Source organism: Megascapheus bottae, chromosome 38 (assembly GCF_031878675.1).
Source record: "Megascapheus bottae isolate mThoBot1 chromosome 38, mThoBot2.hap1, whole genome shotgun sequence".
NCBI classification, from domain to species: domain Eukaryota; kingdom Metazoa; phylum Chordata; class Mammalia; order Rodentia; family Geomyidae; genus Megascapheus; species Megascapheus bottae.
This window is the reverse complement of record NC_143546.1, coordinates 3,887,139-3,909,759: the sequence shown is the minus strand read 5'-3', so window position 1 is coordinate 3,909,759 and position 22,621 is coordinate 3,887,139. Positions and strand designations below refer to the sequence as shown.

The following is a 22,621-nucleotide window of genomic DNA, read 5'->3' as shown; positions in this document are numbered from 1 at the left end:
AGCCCGGCCTTGCCTGGCCACCCCATACCCCATATGGGAACCAAACATGGCGTCTGAAGGCAAATTCCAGATACCCTGTCGTGTCCCCTCTGCCCTTCAGGAAGCATCTTTGGGAAGCTGTGGTTATCATGTGACATATGCCACAGTACTATCATCGCCACTTTGAATCTAGAGCAAGCCTCTTCTCTCTCTACTTGTCCACCGAGATAGGTAAAATAGTCCGCCTTTTGGATTTGTTTGCTCCTTTGTGGTGTCCTTTGGTTTGTTGTACCAGATCATGATAGTATACTCTCCCCCCCTCCATCCCCAGCTTTGCCAGTACATCTGAGGGGCCTTGTGTGACACCTGTGGAAACATGGCGTATGGGGAGGGCAGGAGGTGGCTTATGGCTCAGTGACAGTGGTGATGGCCTGGAGCAGGTCAGCCATCAGCATCCACGTGCAGGTTTGACTTAAGTCTGTGTTGACAGAGCTGTGTCTGCTGGGACACGTAAACCTTACTAGAGAGGCAAAGAACCTTCCTCCTGTGTCCGTGGAAACATTCCTGGCGGGACACACCCAATCTCTAGACTTGCTTTAGACATAGTCAGCGATGGAGGCCCTAGGCGCTAGCCTGCTCCTGCTCTTGGTGTGATGGTGGGACTGATCATTAGAGAGGAATGAAACCAACAGGACCTGTGACCCCCCTCGTCTGACCTCCACGGATGATAAACCAGGAACAGCACATTTTGCACAGCATCTTTTCCTCAAGTGAAGTGAATGGAAGATCTGGAAATGAAAGTTAACTTTCTGACTTGTTAAAACTCTGTATAAATAGGGATAAGCATGGTTCTTGGTGATTTTGCTGGAGGCAGAAAGCAGTGGCCGGTTGATGGCATCCGAGAGCTAGCCTGACTTCCACCAGTGTGGGATAGGAATGGTCTGTAGGATTTCTCAACCCTAACCCAAACGACACTGCTGATCTTCTGACTTCTGGGAGTTGCCTCTGCAACATCAAAACCAATTACAGTGTTCCTCTGTAGTGTGTAGCTTGGATTCTCCAAACTGCCACGCCTGCTGACTTGCTGGGGTTGATTTCTGTGGCTGGGGTTACAGGCATGCACCACGGATCCAGCTGTGTGCAGCTGGAGAGGTATCCTCCAGGCCGAACCCGTGTGAGCTGCTGCTGCTGGAGCACACATGGTCTTTGGGCTTCTCATTCCAGGATGCTCTGTGCCCATTCGGGTGAAGACGTGGATGATTTGACTGGATCCTGGATTCACTTGTTACCCTTGATTCCCTGTCCCTTGCTTTTGCCAGGCCCATATTCTTGCTGCACAGAGACTCCCACAAATCCATGTGAGAAGAGGGATCCCAAGACAGGCCAGCAGACCAGTGGCCTCTGGAATGTCCAGGCATGACCTCATAAAGGAAAGGTTCTCCCTGTGGATCTCCCTTCTCTGCTGCCCCCTGGAATCCAGACGCCAAGGGATTCTCTGAGCAGAGGATTTTTTTAGCCATAGGATCAAAAGGAGGAGTAAAGCTTAACAATTTGAACCATGTCCCAGATTTTGGACAAAGAATCCAAGAGAGCTTCTGACTCACTGTTTTATACTGCATCTGAGGCTTTCCATTCAAGATTCAGGAAAATGAAGTAAATCACTCCCTATCGCCATTGTTAAGAATTGTGCTAAGAGCCGGACGCTGATGGCTCATGCCTGCCATCCTAACTACTCAGGAGGCTGAGATCTGAGGATCGTGGTTCAAAGCCAACCCCTGCAGGAAAGTCCAGAAGACTCATCTCCATTGATCCAGCAGAAAACTGGAAATGATGCTGTGGCTCCACATAGTAGAGCTCTAGCCTTGAGCCGAAGAGCTCGGGGACAGCGCTCATGCCCAGAGCACAAGCCCCAGGACTGACCAAAAAAAAAAATTATGCTAAGGAGCTGGGCACCAGTGGTCACTCCTGTCATGCTGGCTGCTCAGAGGCAGAGTCTGAGGATCATGGTTCAGAGCCAGCCTGGGAAGGAAAGATTGTGAGACTCTTATCTCAGTCACCAAAAAACCCAGAAGGGGTACTGTGGCTCAAGTGGTAGAGTGCTAACCTTGAGCAAGAGAAGCTCTCAGGAACAGTGCCCAGGCTCTTAGTTCAAGTCCCAGGACTGACCAAAAAAAAAAAAATTGAAGACTTTTTCTTATAAAATCAGATAAAGAATATACATTTTGCCAAGTACCGTGAGCTTGCTCCTGTAATGCTAGTGACACAGGAGGCTGATGTCTAAAAATTGCAGTTTGGAGCTGATTGGGGCAGACAAATCCAAGAGAATCTTATCTCCAAATAATCAGCCAAAAGCTAGAACTAGAGGAGTGGTTCAAGCGGTAAAACACCAGCTGTGAGCAAACATAAAGTTAAATGAGCGCACCTGAGTTCAAGCTCTAGTAAAGGCACAAAAGGAAATTTCACATCCTGTTTTTTATAAATCATAATGTTGTATGCATCCTGATTTTATTTAGTTTTTGATATAGAGGTCTTGCTATGGCTGATCTTGAGTGGACTGAAATAAATCCTTCCTTCCTTCCTTTCTTTTTTTTTGGTGCTGGTCCTAGGGCTTGAACTCTGGGCCTGGGAGCTGACCCTGAGCTTTTCTGCTCAAGGCTAGTGCTCTATCACTTGAGCCACAGCACAGCTTCCAGTTTTCTATTGATTCATTGGAGATGAGAATCTCATGGGCTTTATTGTCCAGGCAAGCTTTGAACCATGATCCTCAGATCTCAACCTCCCCAGTAGCTAGGATTACAGGTGTGAACAACCAGCTAGCTTGTTTGTTGAGATCAAATCTTGATAACTTTTTGCCTGGACTGGCCTCAAGTCATGATCCTCCCTTTCCCTGCCTTCAAAATAAAGGGAATTACGAGTGTGTGCTACCACACCTAGCCCACATTGAAATGACTTTGAGCTGAGAACCTGATGCCCTGTTTTGTTTTGGTGTTTTTCCCTTCCCCAAACATTTTTATAAACCATGAGAAATGTACACATTTTAGTGTTAATATGTATGTATATATAATATATATATTTGGGGTTCTTTTTGGGGGGGGGTTAGTCATCGAGCTTAAACTCTGTGTCTGGGTACTGTCCCTGAGCTCTTCAACTCAAGACTAGCACCACTCTACCATTTTGAACTACAGTGCTCCTTCCAGTTTTCTGGAGACAAGAGTCTCATGGACTTTTGTGTCAGTCTGGCTTTGAACCTTGATCCTTAGATCTCAGCCTCCTGAGTAGCTAGGATTGTTAAGTAGCTAGGGATGAGCCACTGGTTCCTGGCCCAGTCCTGGGCCTTGAATTCAGGGCCTGGGCACTGTCCTTGGGCTTTCTCAGGGCTAGAGCGCTACCACTTGAGCCACAGCACCATTTCTGGCTTTTTCTATGTATATGTGGTACCAAAGAATGGAACCCGGATCTTCGTGCATGCTAGGCAAGCACTCTACTACTCAGCCAACCTCCCCACCCTAGTATTGATATTTAAAAAGAAAAAAACATTTTTTTATCTGTACTTAAATTTACCTCTGAAATTGGATGCCTTTATTCTTTTATTTTCTTTAATTTTTAATTTCATTTCCTTTTTTTTTTGCCAGTCCTGGGCCTTGAACTCATAGCCTTGGCACTGTCCTCGGGCTTTCTCAAGGCTAGAGCTCTACCATTTGAGCCACAGCACTATTTCTGGCTTTTTTCTATATATGTGGTATCAAGGAATCAAACCTGGGTCATCATGCATTCTAGGCAAGCACTCTACCACTAGGCTAAACCCAAGGCCCTCATTTATTTATTATTATTATTCTTTTTAAGTAGTTGTGCAAGTTCCAGTGTAGCATATCAATTTATGTATGATGCGCCTTTAAATTTGACTTTAAACTTTTATTGTTTTTTATTAAGTAGTTGTACAAAGGGGTTTCAGTTCCACATGTCTATTTATGAGTTCAATACATCTTTTTTTTTTCCCCAGCCCTGGGCCTTGAACTCAGGGCCTCTAAGCACTCTCCTTGGACTTTCTCAAGGCTAGAGCTCTACCACTTGAACCTCAGCACCACTTCCAACTTTTTCTATGTATATGGTACCAAGGAATTGAACCTGAGTCTTCATGCATGCCAGGCAAGCCCTCTACCACTAGGCTATGCTCCCAGCCAAGTTCAACACATCTTGATCCGTGTGACCCCTTCCTTCGTTCTCCCCCACCTCTCCCAACCCCTCCCCTCAAGTGACCTGGTTCCATTTTCACCTATGGACATTGAATAGTGTGACTGCATTTACCTACCATCATCTCTCCATTCCTCTCTTTCCCCTCTACTTAAGACTGATACCTATCAGACAGCACAGGTTCCAGCTTCTTGGTATTCATTTTGTTAAACTGTCTGTTGATAGCTCAAATAACTTATGCCCTGGGAATTGACCCTGGTATATACCATACTTCAGTGGACATGTTTATGTATAGATGCATATGGCCTTGTATATGTTTACATATATGTTTATAATTTACATCTGGATGTACAAATGAGAGGAAGCATGCGTCCTTTGTCTTGCTGAGCCTGCCTGACTCCCTTCACTTACAGGGTTGATAGTTCAAGAGAGGAAGGTACCGGTGGCTTTTCTTTGATGTTCGCATTGCTTTCAAGTCTCACTTTTTCTGTGTGTGTGTCCATACTGGGATTTGAACTCAGGGCCTGGGTACTGTCCTTTAGCCTCTTCACTCAAGACTGTCACTTGAGCTGCACCTCTACTTCATGTTACTAGTTTTTCCTACTGGACTGAGAATATTTAATGATGTTCTCATTGTATCCCTGTCTTGCCTGGCCACAGTTGTCAATAAAAATTAGTTAATTACACCGAGTGCTAGTGGCTCACATCTGTCGTTGTAGCTACTCAGGAGGATGAGATGTGAGGATCATGGTTTGAAGCTAGCCCAGGCAGGAAAGTCCATGAGGCTCTAATCTCCAGTGAGCTACTAAAAACCTGGGAGTGGAGCTGTGGCTCAAGTGGTGAGAGCGCAAAAGATCAGGCCCTGAGTTCAAGCCCCAGTCCTAGCTCCATAATAAAATCAAGACAGAGGATTCTTTGGCATACGTTGGAGGGAGGAAGGGCTGCTGTTTTTCAAAGGTGAGGGAGAGAGAACTGAGCACAGGTCACATCACAGTCACATCTTAGTGGCTATACATGCATGTGTTTCTATTCTCGCATCCCTCATCCCAGTGGCGTGACACAGGTGCATTGTGGGAATGTAGGTCTCCTTGGTTAACCTCACCTCTCCCTCACCTTCCTCAGGAGGCATGATTCCGAGTGCCGGGAATTTGTGAAGAAGGTCATATGTAGCGGCATCTTCAAGACCATTATCATCAGCACTGTGGCGCTCAATGCCTTTTTCATGGTCTTGTGGACCAGTTATGACATCAGATACCGCTTGTTCAGGGTTTTTGAGGTAAGCAGAAAGAGTGGGCCTGTTATTGCTGAAAATGTTGTGAGACTTTTTTTTTTTGTGGGTCATGGGGCTTGAACTCTGGGCCGGTGCGCTGTCCCTGAGCTCTTCAGCTCAAGGCTACCACTTCCTGTTTTCTAGTGGTTAATTGGAGGGAGATAAGAGTCTCAGGTCCTTTTGGGCCCGGGCTGGCTTTGAACTTTGATCTTCAGATCTCAGCCACCTGAGTAGCTAGGATTGATTACAGGCATGAGCCACCGCATCCAGCTGTGAGACTTTTTTTTTGAGGCAGTTTTCCATAGAAAACAATTCCAAGGACCTTTAAAATATACTTTGAGCCAAGCACCAGTGGCCCACACCTGTAATCCTAGCTTCACAGGAGGCTGAGATCTGAGGATCGCTGTTCAAAGCCAGCGCTGGCATGAAAGTTCATGAGATTCTCATCTCCAATTAACCACCAGAAAACCAGAAGTGATGCTATGGCTCAAAGCGGTAAAGTACTAGCCTTGAGCTGAATCACTCAGGGACCGTGCCCAGACTCATAGTTCAAGCCCCAGCATTGACAAAAAAAAAAAAAAAAAAAGGATAGTTGAAAGGATAGTTCTTCAGAGATATTACAAATGGCATCTAAAAAGATCTTCAACATCACCAGTCCTTTAGGAAATGCAAATTAAAAACATGATGACTAGGAGAGAATGAGGGAACAGATGACACTGTATGAAAGGAAATGTACTCGTTACCAGACATAGGTAAACATAGACATTTTCTGTATATCACCTGCATAGTAACAGTAAAGTAAAATTGAAACCACAACAATAATTCAGGACTTGTAATTCTCACTACTCATGGGGCTGAGACTCCGAGTCTCTTATCTCCAATTACCCAAAAACAAAACCAGAAGTGGTAGTACAGCTCAAATGGTAGTATACCAGCCTCGTCTGGAAGAAGCTAAGGGATAGCACTCAGGCCCCGAATTCAAGCCCCAGTACTAGTACAATAAAACAGGACACAATAAGGCACAGTGTCTCACCCAATAGGATGACTTATTTGTAATGGTTTTATAAACAAATGAACCCTTGTGTGGTACTTGTAAGAACACGGAATAGTGCACCAACTATGGGCAAAAGTTTGTCAGTTGCTTTTGGAGTTGAGCAGGGATGTGATCTAGCCATTCTGCTTCTGTGTACATGGTCAAAAGAACACAAAGCAGGAATCCAACGGATGTTTGTACATCTGTGCTTATAACAGCTTTATTTACAGCAAGCAAATAGGTTAGAGCCATTCAGAGGCCCACAAACGGATGAATGGATAAACAAAAATGAGATATGCATATGATGGAATATTATACAGCTTTAAAGAGAAATGGAAATGGGATAAGCTATAATGTGGAAAATTTGACCTTAAGTAAAAGAAGGACAGATAACCCCTGGTTGCACTTATCTGAAGCACCTCAAATAGGCATCTTCATACCAGAATCGTTTGCCAGAGCCTTAAGGAGGTGAGTAGAAAGGAAATTTCACAGAGTGTAGTTTCTCATTGGCATAGAGAAGTCATCTGGAAATAGTGTTAATGATTGCATGATACTGAATGCACAATGCCACCTCAAGTACTTAAAAGGGTAAATTTTATATCATGTGTATCTATTTACCACAATAAAAAAAAAAAAGGAGCCAGGTACTGGTGGCTCACGCCTGTCATCCTAGCAATTCAGGAGGCTGAGATCTGAGGATCACGGTTCAAAGCCAGCCTAGGCTGTGTGTGTGTGTATGTGTGTGTGTGTGTGTGTGTGTGCCCGAAATGAAGCTGGACTCAAGTGGAAGATTGCTAGCTTAAAGCAAAAGAAGCTCAGGGACAGCACCCATGTCCTGAGTTCAAGCCCCAAGACAGACCAAAAAGAAAAAAAAGTACCAAGAAAATATCAACAAAGTCAAAAATTAGATATAGGTCTACTTACAAAATAAGAAACTTCCTTCCTAGAATAAACAAAATAAATAGAAGACCTGAATTACATGAGGAATTAGAAAAGGTAAGGACATATATAGCGTATATATATATATATATCATATATATTGTATATATGGTATATATATATACAATATATAGTATACTACATGTCATATATATTATATATTGTATATATAATATCCATATATTACTCTAATAATAGTTATAAATTTAAAAATGTACCTGAAACAATCTTACAGGGAAAGAAACCTCCAATAAACTCCCAACTCATTGATTTAACAGCTGAACATTTCTAGTCCCTTCCCTGACCAAAACCACAGGAACAAGCTTCAACCTGGCCTGCAGTGGCTGGAAGACAGAGCGCTCTACATACAGCCACTGGCCTGCAGAGACAGACAGAGCCATGCTGGGAAGCTAGCTGAGCCACCAGGCCCAGAGCAGCCAATCGCAGTCTAAGAAAGGAACATTACACCCCCCTGACCAGACCTGCATGCTTCCACCTATGCTGCATCTGAGACTCCCAGAGTCTTCTGGCTCTGCATCCTCCAGATGCTCAATGGGCCCCATCTCACTGCCCCTGCACTCCTCAATCCCCTCCTCCCTGATGGGACAGCCACCCCACAGCTCCCTATCACCAAACTCACATCTCTTTAAAGCAAGCATTCTTTTGTATCTTTCCTCCTCTCCAAACCTTGCTCAGCGGAGATGACTATGGTCAGGCCTCCCACACCCTACATTGCTAGTCCTCCACCTTTGTTTCCTGTTCCTCCCTCTCTGTCTCCTGACTGGCCATTCTGTCTTGGCTGCTCTTTGATTAGCCCCTTTTCCCATGGGGCCTCTGTCCCCCCCCCTACTTGCTGAGAACACTTTGCAGTGCTTATTTGGGCTCAAAGCCCAAATAAAACAAGGGCTTCACTGATCTCCTTTTCTTTTTCTTTGTTGGTGGTCACAGGGACTTGAACTCAGGGCTTAGGCACTGTACATTAGCTTTTCTGCTCAAGGTTGGTGCTCTACCATTTGAGTCACATATCTACTTCCAGATTTTTGCTGGTTAATTGGAGTAAGAGTCTTACAGACTTTCCTCTCCTGGCTGGCTTTGAACTTGGATCAGTCCTTAGATTTTAGCCTTTTGGGTAGGATTACAGATATGCTAGGTGGTCATCTAGCACTATTTGTTTTTTAAGGTCTTTTGGTTTTTTTGTGCTGGTTCAGAGGCTCAGACTCAGCCTGGGCAATGTCCTTGATCTTTTTGCTCAAGGCTAGCACTCTACCACTAAAGCCACAGCTTCGTTTCTGGATTTTTGGTAGTAAATTAGAGCTATGAGGAGTCTCAGTGACTTTTCTCTCTGGACAGACTTTGAACCACAATCTTCAGATATCAGTCTCCTGAGTAGCTAAGATTAAAGGTATGAGCCACCAATGCTTGGCTTAAATTTTTATTTATTTATTGTTGACCATACTTGGTCAAAACTGCATGTGATAAATCCAAAATATAAAATAGACTTAACTGTATATTCAGGCTGTCCAGACAATGCTTGGAATCTTCTCTGGGGAACTTTATAGTTGGTTTGCTTGACATATTGAGCATTGACTAGGGTTTATTCTGCCATCTCATCCATCCCATCCATCCACTCATTCATCACAGCCATCCCACCCATCCGTCCATCCCTTCATCCACCCACCCATCCACCCATCCATCTGTGCATCCATCTATGCATCCATCCATCCATCCATCCACCCGTCCACTTCCCCATTCATCCATCTGCCCATCTACCCATCAGTCCATTCATTTATCCATTCAAAGTATCTACGATCCAGCCCGGCCCAGGCTTGGGGCCAGGACTAGGAAAGGTACTGAAGGGGAAGAGAGTAAGACACACAGGTAGGCCCCAGGACTCTGCCTGGGTTTCTTGAGCATGGAGGCTTCTCTTCTGCACCATTTATTAGGTGGCCTGGGATGGGATGGAGAAGGCCAGGACATAGGGCTCTGAGTTTGTTTTGATCTCTCCAACCGCTGTCTCCCCTCCAGTTCTCAGAAATCTTCTTTGTGTCCGTCTGCACCTCGGAGTTCTTCCTGAAGGTCTATGTGGACCCCATCATATACTGGAAAGATGGCTACAACCTGCTGGATGTGGTCATCATCATCATCATCTTCATCCCCTACTTTCTCCGCAAGGTCAAGGGCAAACACTATGCCTACCTCAACGTGGCTGATGGCATACAATCCCTGCGTATTCTCAAGCTCATCTCCTATAGCCGAGGCATCAGGGTGAGTGTGCAGGGCCCAAGGGCAGAGGGCAGAGGGCAGGGCAGAGGCCCTAAGGATATTACCATGCCATTGCTGACATCCTACTCCTGTGTGGCAGTTTGAGCACTACCAGTATCATCTCAGTTAGTCTGAGAACAGTGCTAAGATAGGTGCGGGTAGCTCCACTGTACATGAAGGCCCGAGATCATGTAGCAGCTAAATGTCAAGGTCAGCTGACAGTTCAAAAGGGTTGAAAGGTAGGTTGGACTGCAGAGGTCATCTGACTCCTCTGTGTGGAGGAGTAGCTGACTTCCTCCTTCCTCCTCCTTTTCCTCCTCTTCTTCCTCCTCTTTCTTTCCTAGCTTCCATGTGTTTTGCTTTTAAGCCATTATTTTTAAAATTATCTTTAAGCAGTTGTACCAAAAGGTTTTAATATGTCAAGTTTAGGGGAGTACAAAGCATCTTGTTTGATGTCATCCTTTCTTGTTCTCCCCCAAACCCCCTCACCCCTTGGTCACTGACTTTCTGATGGGACTCCCTTGGTGGCTTTGACCACACAGCTTGTTTCCCTCCATTGGCGAAAATTGTTGTTTGTTTGTTCTGCTTGATTGCAGGGCTGGGCACTGTTCTTCAGCGCTTTTTTTCTCAAGGCTACTTTTCTACCACTTTGAGCCACAGCATCACTTCCGGTTTTACAGTGACTCATTGGAGATAAGAGTCTCACAGATTTTCCTGCCTAGTCTGGCTTTGAACTGTGATCCTCAGATCTCAGCCTCTTGAGTTGCTACGATGGCAGGTGTGAACCACCAGCACCTAGTTTGGCGAAAAGTTTGTTAACCCTCTTCTCCCTCTCTTCCCTCTCTTTTCTTCATTTATTATTTTTTTTTCAGTTCCCATTTATTTTTAGTTCTTGGGGCAATTGACATTGCCAATTTCAATATAACAGAAAAAGCAAAACACAAAAAGTAAATAAAAGCAATTGAACATAAAACAAGGCTGAAATGTAGATCCGACAAGACAAAGGGACAAAGGAGAAAGATAACAGTGGAAAAACGAGCTAGTACCTCTCCCTTTTCCCCTCAAGACAAATGACCCCAGAGGTTCCAGAACAAGCCTTACCCTCTGCCAGGTCCACAGACACATCATGGTTTGCAGGAGCCCTGGAGGAAGGGCCTTGTCTAGGGCGTGTGTGTGTGTGTGTGTGTGTGTGTGTGTGTGTGTGTGTGTGTGTGTATGTGTGTGTACTCTCAGCTTTTCTTCTTTCCTCTGGGTCCAGTTCTTGCTCCTGGCAGGAAGTAGCCAGCACAGGGTGGCCAGCCACCTCCTTGTCACTAAGTCCACTGACTAAGTGTTCCTTTTCTTAGCCTGGCCCTTGGTGCTGTCTTCTCTAGACTGCAGCTGTCTTCCCCTCCCAGCTCCTCTGTGCATTCTCTCTGGGTCATCTTTTCTGCATCCCAGGACTCTTTGCCTGCCCCTGCCTGCACGTCTCTGCACCTGAGCTCCTCTGTCAGGATTTTTTCTTCTGATGTGGAATGTCCCCACTTAATGGACTCCTCTCAAATCCTGCTGTATGGCCCCCATGCAATCATTGACCCCCTCCATATCTTTTCACCCCTGCTACCTGCAGCCTTTGTGTTCTCTGAGCACCGCCGGGCAGGAATGCCCTCTCTGAGGCTGGGGAGGGGAGGGCACTTCTCAAGGCAAATCAAGTCACATCCTCTTTTCTCCCCCTTGTTGGGAGGTTAGGAACAGATGAGCCCGCACTGTGTCCTGGAAGAGGAGGAGGGGAGTGGCTGAGGTGCTGGGTGTCAAGGCGGTGTGAAGTAGGAACAGGAAGAAGGAAGCTGGACAGGAAACCAAGCTGGAGCCAGGCACTTGTGAACACGCCTGTCATCCTAGCTACTCAGGAGCCTGAGGTCTAAGGATCACAGTTTGAAGCCATCGTGGGAAGGAAAGTCTGTGAGACCGTTATCTCCAAGGAACCATCAAAAAGCTGGAAGTGGAGCTGTGGCTCAAGTGCTAGCCTTGAGTGACCAGGCCTCAGGATGGAGACACACACACACACACACACACACACACACACACACACACACAGACAGTATCTATTGTCAACAAGACTCCAGGACTTAGGGGCTGCACACTGTCCCAGGTCTCGGTGTCTGGGTAGGGCAAGGTAAAACAATTGCTCGTTTCATAGTGGGGAGGCTGAGGTCACAGCCAAGGACTTGCCAGTGAAGGTGAGGCCCAGAATGAGCGGGAGCTGTATTCCTCAGACCATCGTCCAGACCCTGGACCTGGGGCAGCGTGTTCGGGCCGGCCCTCAGCAGAGGGACAGAAACCAGCTGGTCCTGGGCTAACCACAGAGGCCCAGGTGGGTGGGTCCATGGTACTGACCGGGAGGCCACCCCACACCTGACTCCGTGTGCCCCTAGGCATCCAAGGGCAGGTGCCACTGTGGGACAGGTGCAGCCCTCAGTATTCGTTCGCCAGCATTCATTTGAGATCTCCCTTGCCACCAGGTATGGCACCAGGTGCTGAGGGCACCCGTGCACCGAGCAAAATGGACCCCGGTCCTGTGAACTGGCTCAGCCAAGCCACGCTGACACCGTGTCCCCTTGCACGCAGACCCTCATCACGGCTGTGGGACAGACGGTCTACACCGTGGCCTCCGTGCTCACCCTGCTCTTCATTCTCATGTACATCTTCTCCATCCTGGGTTTCTGCCTGTTTGGAGTCACCGACAAGGGCGACCTGGAGAACTGGGGGAATCTGGCCGTGGCTTTCTTCACCCTCTTCAGCTTGGCCACGGTACTGTTGAGGAGCAGGGCTATGAGCAGGGACCGCGGGCGGGCGGCCCTCCCTGGGCTCACTGACAACCTTGCAGGCCAGTGCTCTGAGCAGACATCCAGCACTGCTTTGAATGATGGGACTTCTCGGGTCCTGTCCACATGTGGCACCAGGACCCATTGTAAATGAGATCACGAGGCCTTTTTGAAACGGCTGTCACAGATCCACCCAGAATAAGCATGGAGAGCCCAAGTCCTGCAGTCTATGCTCTGTTGGAGTTGCAAAGAATGGGACTGTTGTTGTTGTTGTTGTTCTTTTCTTTTTCTTTCTTTCTTTCCCCCCCTCTCCTCTCTCCTCTCTCCTCTCCCCTCTCCCTCCCTCCTTTCCTCCCCCCCCACTCTCTATCTCTGCTGGTCCTGAGGCTTGAACTCAGGTCCTAGGCACTGTCCTTGAGCCTCTTTGTGTTCAAGGCTATTCTGATCTACCATTTGAGCCACAACTCCACTTCTGGCTTTTTTTTTTTTTGAGTAGTTTATTGGAGATCAGAGTCTCACAAACTTTCCTGCCCAGGCTGGCTTTGAACCATAATCCTCAGATCTCAGCCTCCTGAATAGCTATGATGACAGGCACAAAGCCACTGGTGCCTGGCTGCTGCAGCTTCCTCCTCCTCCTCTTCCTCCTCCTCCTCCTCCTCTTCCTCCTCCTCTTCCTCCTCCTTCACTTCCTCCTCCTCCTCTTCCTCCTCCTCCTCTTCTTCCTCCTCCTCCTTCACTTCCTCCTCCTCCTCTTCCTCCTCCTCTTCCTCTTCCTCCTCCTCCTCCTCCTCTTCCTCCTCCTCCTCCTTCTCCTCCTTCTCTTCATCTATGACTAGGCCTCACACTTGGTATCTGATGCTTTTGCTCACTGGCTGATGCTGTACCCCCTGTACCATTTGCTGTTTTGTGTTGCATCCTCTCAAAGGTGGGCCTGGTGGGAGGCAGTGCCTTTGGGAAGAAAATGGGAGCCTTGAGAGAAAAGACCTGGGGCATGTGGGATGCCGGCTCCCATTCGGGCCTCTGGGCCGGGAGGTGTGGAGTTGGGATGGAAGCACTGGCAGCTCCTTATCAGCCCCCAGCCACGCCCCCACTGCCCTGGTGAGGCCTTGGCACTCAGCATACCCTGTCCTGCCCGAGCAGGTCGACGGATGGACAGACCTGCAGCAGCAGCTGGACAGCCGGAACTTGGTAGTGAGCCGAATTTTCACCATCACCTTCATCTTGCTGGCCTCCTTCATCTTCCTCAACATGTTTGTGGGGGTGATGATCATGCATACTGAGGTGAGGCCCGATGTGACATGGAAGTGGACAAAAGTGGGTCCCTGGATGGATGCTGGTGGCTCACGTCTGTCGTCCCAGCTACTCAGGAGGCTGAGATCTGAGGATCATGGTTCAAAGCCAGCCAGGGCAGAAAAGTTCATGAGAATCTTACCTCTAACCACCAGAACACCGGACACGGAGCTGTGGCTCAAACCATAGTGTGCCAGCCTTAAGTAATAAAGCTAAGGGAGAGTTCAAGGCCCTGAGTTCAAGTCCCAGTAACTGGTACACACACATACACACACAGCCCCTTTCTCTAAATCTCTGCCTTTGCTTAAAGTGTAGGAGTAGATTGAGTTGGGAACTGCGAATGAATTCTCCCACGTGAGCAGCGGGGTCAGGTGGGCAAGGAAAGAGGTGGAGGGAGGGAGAATGTGAGAGAGCAGGAGGGGATAGCGGGCAGTGGGGGCTGCCCCTTACCTCGAGCCTCTGACCCTCTAGGACTCAATCAAAAAGTTTAAGCGTGAGCTCACGATCGAGCGGCATATGACACTGATGGAGGAGAAGCAGGTGATTCTGCGGCGGCAGCAGGAGAAGGTCAATAGACTGATGAAGACGCAGGTGAGTTGCTGGGGTGGCTGGGGGGATGTCTGGAAGGGGCAGGGGGGGCTCTGGCAGGGGTCGTCCTGGGTGCAGCAGGAGCCTCCCTCTATTTTCCGGAGCCAAGCTTTGCTTTCTGTAGTGGTGCTACGATTGGGATGTTAAATGGGGTTATTATACTCTGCCCTCCTTTGTGCACAGAAATCAGCTGCAGTGCTTTTGTCGGAAGGGGGTGAGGCTTACACTCAAGGCCTGGGTGTTGTCTCTGAGCTTTTGTGTTCAAGGCTAGCGCTTTGCCACAACCTGGCTTTTTGATAGTTAACCACAGATAAAGAGTCTTAGGGACTAGGTTGGCTACGAACTGGGAACCTCAGATCTCGGCCCCCTGAGCGGCTAAGGATGACAGGCGTGAGCCACCAGTGCCAGGCTACAGGGCCTTGTGGGGCCAGGTAGCCTGCGCTGGGCCTGCGCTGGGGCAGATTGGGGCTCCCCTGGTTCCAGAGGCTGTGGTAGAGTGTCACACAACCTCAGCTTCCCACCACCTGTCTAGAGCCAGAGCAGGAGTGGCCACCACAGCAGGCTAGTAGGACACCTTGGTGTGGCCGGGGTGTGGCTTCCATTTTCTGCCTGAGTACTCTTGGTCCAGGTCGCCTGTCAGAACAGCTGTCTCCTGCCTCTCCAAGGTGGAGGCCGTACCCAGGCTCCGTGCAGGGCTGGGGGAGGCCCTCATGGATGCCTCAGTGTACATATCCTCAGCCTGGACTTAGGGACGGTGACTCATGATGCTGCCTCATCCAGGAGGGATCAGGCTCCGAAGGGCTAGGATAAACTTCTGGGGTGCATTGTAGAGGATCCCCAGGGCTCTGGGCAAGTTAGTCTTCCCTCTGTGTGCGTCTGCGTGCATGCGCGTGCGTGCCGGTCATGGGTCTTGAACTTGGAGTCTGAGTCCTGTCCCCAAGCTTCTTGGCTTCCAGGTTTTGTGTGTGTGTGTGTGATTAACTGGAGATGAGAGTGTCCTGGCCTTTGTTGCCCTGGTTGGCCTTGATCCTTGATCCTCCAGACCTCAGCCTCCTGAATAGCTAGGATGACAGACGTGCGGCACTGGTTCAGGGCTAACTGTCCTCTTTGTCTTATGGTTCTCACGCCTCTCTTCCTTCTCTACAAGAGCGTGGACAAGACGTTTGGTGACCTGGTGCAGGACTTCAAGAAGACGCTGCGGCACACGGACCCCATGGTCCTGGACGACTTCGGCACTAGTTTGCCCTTCATTGACATCTACCTGTCCACGCTAGACAACCAGGACACCACGGTCAACAAGTCAGTCCCCAGGACTGAGGGCGTGGCTCAAGTGGTAGAGCACCTGCCTAGCACTCAAGCAAGCTTGAGGCCCTGAGTTCAAATCCCCTGTACCATGAAACAAACACACCCGTCAGCCCCAGCCTTTCCAGGTTCCCCAGGACTTCGAGGCTGGGATTGTATCCAGGGTTCCCCCAGGAGGACAAGGGGTTTGATGATGCCTAGGTTCAGGGTAGCTGAGGGGGCCTAGGGGAGGTGTGCTGGGCTGGCAGGCCTGCACCCGTGTCTTTCCCCTCTTCCTCCTTCTCCAAGTTGCTGACTGGCAAGCAGGGAGCCCCAGTCTGACTCTGCCCTCCTGTGTGACCTTGAACTAGTCTTAGTCCCTTCCCCAACCTGACACATGATAGCTATTGGGTTGGCTACATGACAGTGATGGATGGGAGGCTCTGTGCCTGGCCTGCATGGACTAATGGTCAGCATGAACTGGCTGGGTTTTTGGCAGGCTGGCATGAAGCTGCCAGACATGTTGGCCCAGCAGAAGGGCTGCCAGGAAGCCACAGTGGGGCTGTTGAGCGAGATGGACTTCCTTTCTTTTTTCTTCTTCTTTTTTTTTTTTTTGCTATTCCTGGGGCTTGAACTCAGGGCCTGGTCACTGCCCTTGGACACTTTTGCTCAAGGCTAGTGCTCTGCCACTAGCGCCACAGAGCCATCCCTCGTCCTCAGGTGTGTTCTCTTGTGTCACCCTCTAGGCTGCAAGAGCTGTACTACGAGATCGTCAGTGTGCTAGCCCTGATGCTCGAGGACTTGCCCCAGGACAAGATCACTGAGATACTAGAAATGATGGAATAGACGTCCCTGCCAACCATGGCCGCCCCATTAAACATAGGTCTTCACAGCTGGCCTCTGTGGACTTGCTAGGATGTGGAGGCTCCCCTGCCTGTGGGAAATGGAGGTGCTTATGGTATCAGTCTCCCCACCCTTGATGCAGCCAACCCAGGCAGGGGAAGAGTGAAGATCAGACTTCATAGCCACCACGGTGCCAGGCTCCCCCAATCTGGTCATGAAGACCCACTGGGTTCCTGAGGAAGCTGCCCAGGGCCTCAAGTTGAGGATGGTCCCCAACACCACCTCTACGTCCCCCATACATGGGGGACCCACACCTGGCATCCTAGCTATACAGGAGGCTGAAATCTGAGGGGGGTGATTCAAAACAGTCCAGACAGGAAAGTCTGTGAGACACCCAAGAAACCCCGCTTTACTGCCCTAGGCATTCCGGAGTTACCAAGGATTTAAAATTTTGTCCTGAGGAGGTAAGACATAAAGTACTCAAATTTTAGAGTTAGGACTTCCTTGGCAGGTGTCTGGTTTTTGAAAGTCTCACATATTTCCTTGCAAAAAAAAAAATGACATGTTGCCGGGCACAGTGGCTCATGCCTATAATCCTAGCTACTCAGGAGGCTGAGATCTGAGGATCAAGGTTCAAAGCTACTCCAGGCACAAAAAGACCTGAAACTCTTATCTTCAATTAACCTCTAGAAAAGAGGGGCGTGGGGCTTAGCTCAAGGGTAGGGTGGTAACCTTGAGCTGAAGATCTCAGGGACGTGTCCAGGCTGAGTTCAAGCCCCATGACCCACCAGAAAAAAAAAATGAGGTGTTAAAACTGACTTTGAGCAGGGTAGCTGTAATCCCAGCTACTCAGGAGGCTGAGATCTGAGGATCCACGGTTCAAAACCAGCCTGGGCACAAATGGTAGAGCTGGAGCCTTGAGTATAAAGAGGCTCAAGGACAGCACCCAGGTCCTGAGTTCAAGCTCCAGGACTAGCAAAGAAAACAAAACAACTGAGCGTGAGTGGGATGACGCCATTGGCCCATGCCTGTAATTCCAGCCATGCAACAACCTGGGCAGAAAAGTCTGTGAGACTCTTACCTCCAGTTGACTATCAAAATTAGAAGTGGAGCTGTGGCTCAAATGGTAGAGCACTAGCCTTGAGAAAACAAGCAAAGGGACAGCATCTAGGGCCTGAATCGAAGTCCCCCTACTTACACAAAGAAAACAAGACTGAGCTTCTACGCCTACCAATAACTTGAAGGAAAGATGTCTTTGCTCATGATAGAGGCTTCCTGGCTATCAGCCCTCTCTGCATCTGTTAGGGCACAACTAACAGGGTGGGGGGCTAGGCTGATGAGGGGCTGAGGCCAACTGTGAGGTGGGAGAGAAGAATGAGAAGTCCTTATGGCTGGACTGAGAAAGATCTCCAGATAGAGTTGTTTTAGAAGGAGCAGAGGGAAGGTCAGACTGGGTACTAGGCCCAAGGCAGCCATGGCCTGGGCCTCAGGGACTCTGAATGCAATGCAAGCACCTGAAAGGGTACAAGAAGGCTTTCAGAGAGCTGGGAGGGGGTGACATGCGCAGGGCTGGCTGGCCCCGCGCTGCTGGCAGTCTTATTTGGCACACAGTCTCATTGCAGCATTTCTGTTTGGCTCTTTGGGCCTACAGAGCAAACACTGGCAGATTGGAATTCCCACTTGGGCTTTCACCAACTCAAACAGGCTTGGCCCAGACCTTCTATTGATTTGCTTGAGGCCAGAGTGGCTCTGCTCACAGCAGCCTGGCTGGGGAAGGCAGGACCCTCCTACCAGCCCCACCCTTGGGGGCAGCAGGGCTGTCCCCTAGCGGGTGGCTCTGTCTCTAGCCTTCCAGCTTGGGGGTCAGAGCCACCAGAGGACACAGAGGCAGAACCTGGGTCTGGATCCTCTCATGGTGAAGTCCAGCTCTCTCCGGGAAGATCAGGAATCCAAGGCTGGAGATTTATTTATTTTTACTTGCTTATTGATTTCACTACCAAAGAGATCCTGGTAGTGACTGAATATAAGGGGTGGTTACTCTGTGTGTGTGTGTGTGTGTGTGTGTGTGTGTGTGTGTGTGTGTGTGTGTGTGTGTGTGTGTGTGTGTTGGTCCCGACACTTGAACTCAGGGCATAGATGTTCTCCTTAAGCATTTTTTTTTCCTCAAGGCTGTCGCTCTCTTACTTGAGCCAAGAGCTTTATTTCTGGCTTTTGGGGGTTCATTGAATATAAGGGTCTCACAGATTTTCTTGCCCAGGCTGGCTTTGAATCATGATCCTCAGCTCTCAGCCTCCTGAGTAGCTAGGTTGACAGGTGTAAGCCCTCAGTGCTTGGCTGGAGAATATCGGGAGACACTGGGACGGGTGTCCCTTTGATGTCTTCAGATGCAGGTGAGACAGGATGCCTTGGAAGCCACCCTGGCTTTCAACACAGTTTTGCTTTAATTGCATCTCTATTGTTTTATGTTAATACTAGGGCTTGAACTCAGGGCCTGGGTGCTATTCATGAGCTCTTTTGCTTAAGACTACTTGAGCTTGCTCTACCACTTGAGCCATACATCCGCGTCTCGCTTGTTGCGTGTTAATTGGAGATAAGAGTCTCATGGCCTTTCCTGCGGAAGCTGGCTTCAAACCATGATTCTCACATCTCAGCCTCCTGAGGGGCTAAGATGCCAGGCATGAGCCACCAGCACTCCACTGATCTGTATTTTAATCTTTGTCCTGGGCCCCCAAGAGTCCTGTTCCCACCTTCCACCTCTCACACATCTTCATCCCAATTTTAACATTAGATGATTTAAAAAAAAAACAACACAATTTTTGGTAAACAGCAAAACTGAGGTGCAAAGAGGAGATGTCATCTTCCTGGGATTGCACAGCAAAGGCAAGACAAAAATTTCCCAGAACGAGGGACTCTGGCTCTTTGTAAATCGTCTGCTATAAGACAGAGGAATCTCCTCACTCCTCACTTTCTAGGTGGGCAAACTGGCCCCTGGAGAGCTCTACGTGGCCAAGACTGGCACTGATGGGCAGGGAATGTTTGAAGCCACACACACACACACACACACACACACACACACACACGTTCTCTTCTACTCTGCTGGCTCCCAGCAGCCTTTTTTTTTCTTCCTTGTTTAAATGATTTCTGGAATATTACAAATCAAGCCAGGATTCCCCTTCTAAGCAGGGGCTAGGAGAAGGGGTTGGGGTGTGTGTGGTGGGGGGGGAGGCCTCCCCTGTGCCCACCTTGTGGAGGCCCCCGGGAGCCCTGGGAGCAGTCCAGAGGACGGCAGGAAGCAATCAGTGTGTGCTGAGAGGGTGGTGACTGGGTGCCTAATCAGGAAATTACAGCCTGGGCAGAGAGAGGGTTTGGTTTTGGCTCACCTCTCCCCAAGCTGCAGTACCACAGCCTACATGGAGGCTGTGGCAGGGCGGGGGCAGCGGGAGGGTTGTGCATGACAGGTCTGCCTGCTGGCAGGCCCCTGGCTGAAGCAGGTTATTTCTTTTCTTTTGTGCCAGTAATGAGGCTTGAACTTGGGGTGCATGGGTACTGTCCCTGAGCTTTGCTGCTTAAAGGCTTTCTTGGGGAGGCTGGCTTTGAACCAGGATTCTCAGACCTCAGCTTCCCGAGTAGTTAGGATAACAGGTATGAGCCACCGCTCCCCAGCTTGGAGCAGTTTATTTATTTTTATTTACTTTTTTATTTTATTTTTAACTCAAGTCCTGCAAGAGCAAGCAGAAGAAAAAGAGGGAAAGAATGATGAGATGGGAAAAGACAATGGTGGAGAAGGAGACATGAATAAAAGCACATGTGCATAAATGACAGTGAGTGCCTTCTCCCTTCCTTTCAGGTGACAGACACGATAGACAAATCTAGTGCTGGCTAGAATCTGGAGAAGGAGTCTGGTCCACATCTGGCAACGACGCTAGGTATAGCCTTGCTAAGGCAGTGTGAATTAGATTTTATATATGTTTCCTTAGGGCCCAGCAGCTCTTGAAATTATCCTACCAGGTCCCATGACGAAGAGAGCAAGGAAGCTGGACAGTGGTGGCCATGTCTGTGATTCTAGCAAGAAGCTGAAATTAGAAGGAAGGTCAGCTCAGGGAAAAGCAAAGATAAGACTCCATCCCAGTGGAGAAAACTGGGCGTGATCGTGCTCACCTGTTATTCCAGCTACTGCTAGAACCCTACGATAGCATCGTCATCCAGGAAGGCCTATTTCGAAACAGGTGTGGAGGCATGGCTCAAGCAGTAAAGCACCTGCATAGCAGGTAGGAGGCTCTGATCAAATCCCAGTGCCCCCCCTCACCCCCCCCCGCGCCAAAGCAACAATGAAAGAATCACCTAAAGTGGTTGATTGTTATGAGCCTGTAACATGGCGTTGTTATAAATAAGAACTTATTGATCAGAGATATTTTATTGAGGGAAAAAGTACCTTCTAGGGTAACAAACAAACTATGAGGTCCTTGTCCTGGTGACAAGGACAGCCTGGGCGTGGGGATGTGTTGGTGCTGGAGGATGCTGGGAGACCTTGACTTTTGTCCTCACAAAGGAATAAACATAATTTTTTTATTTTTATTTTTTTGCCAGTTCTGGGCTTGAGCTCAGGGCTTGAGCACTGTCCTTGGATTTTCTCAATGCTAGAGCTCCACCACTTGAGCCTCAGCACCACTTCTGTCTCTTTTTTTCTATGTATATGGTACCAAGGAATCGATCCTGGGTCTTTGTGCATGCTAAGCAAGCCCTCTACCACTAGGGTAAACTCCCAGCCCCCTTTTTTTTTTTAATGTGCGGCAACTGGAGCTTGAATTCAGGGCCTCCCATTCTTGCTTGGCTTTTTGCTCAAGGTCAGCATTCTTCCACTTGGAGCTATACCTCCAATTCTAGCCATTTTGTGATGACCTGCAAATACTAGTCACACAGACTTTCTTCCCTGGGCTGGCTTTGAACCTGAGTCTCAGATCTCACGGTCCTGAGTTGCTAGGATTGATTACAGGTATGAGCCAGCAGCACCTGGCTTGTGGGTGTGTGCATCTTTTGTGTAAAATATCCTTTATTAACTTGGGCGTGTGTGCTCTTCTGTGAGCGTGTGTGTGCATGACAAGGCTGGGTGGGGATGCCTGGTAACTTCCTGGATAGGCCACAGGCAGGACCATTATAAGGAAAGCCTGCCCTGGGCCCTGCAACAGCCCAGCCACTTTTGAAGAGTTTTCCAAGCGTTTTCCGTGAAGCTACAGGGACATTAACCCCTTGGTTCAATTAAATGAGCTAATAAGCTTTGTCTGATTTTGATGGCTAGTAATAATGTAATGTGATAATAGCAATAAATGGCATTATTAGCTATGATTATCACACGTGCACACTGTCCCGGGCGGGGTGTATGTGTGTGAGTGTGTGGGTGTGGGGTGGGGGGAGCTGTACAGTACATGTTCCTTGTGCTCAGGCCCCATTTTCCACTCATAAAACCCCATTCTTCAAAGCTGTTCCAGCCCAACTCCCTATATCCATTTTCAGGACAAATTACCAACACTTAAAAAAAATTGGTCCATTTTGCATGGAAGCCAAGTCCAAGTGACTGTTACTTTTCTCTTTATGTTTGAAATATATATAGCTTTTCTTATATAGCTTTTCTCTTTATGTTTGAAATATATGTATGTATATATATATATATATATATATCAACAGGGTAGGGGCATGGATTGGGGGGGATGGATAGAAAAGGAAAGATGGGGGAAGGGAAGTGGGGAAAGGAAGGAAAGAAAGGGGGGAAGCAAGGCTTTTTTCAGGAAAAATGTATTTCTGGAATGATGTTTTAGTTTACTCAGGCAGAAAAATTAGGAACGGCGTGCTTATTAAACAGACTAAGCAAGCATGACTATTTTTAGTAGTGTAGTAAAACCTTGGTCATTTGGACCTCTTTAATAAAGATTCCATGGCACGCTGGCATGTGCGCGCGTGTGCGTGTGTGTGTGTGTGCGCGTGCGTGTACATACACACATGCGCGTGCGCTCACAGGTAGAAATCAGTAGGTGGCTGGGAGAGAGTGTGGGAGTGCCCTCGCCCACAGAGGGGAGAGGGTTGGCTTCTTCTGAGAGCACCCCTTCTTGAAGGGCTAGCTAGCGCCCTTGGCTCAGCAATGAGATC

General features: G+C 48.6%; 1 protein-coding gene across 1 annotated transcript; it reads left to right on the top strand.

Annotated features, from left to right (window-relative positions):
• The first annotated feature begins 563 nt into the window (after positions 1 to 563).
• On the top strand, positions 564 to 16,529 carry Catsper3 (cation channel sperm associated 3). Its single transcript, XM_090325461.1, has 8 exons — positions 564 to 1,632; positions 5,293 to 5,446; positions 9,438 to 9,677; positions 12,282 to 12,464; positions 13,619 to 13,759; positions 14,240 to 14,359; positions 15,504 to 15,655; positions 16,384 to 16,529. Exons 1-8 carry the CDS (start codon positions 1,538 to 1,540, stop codon positions 16,481 to 16,483), a joined length of 1,185 nt encoding a protein of 394 aa, XP_090181587.1. The 5' UTR covers positions 564 to 1,537; the 3' UTR covers positions 16,484 to 16,529.
• Positions 16,530 to 22,621: the final 6,092 nt, after the last annotated feature.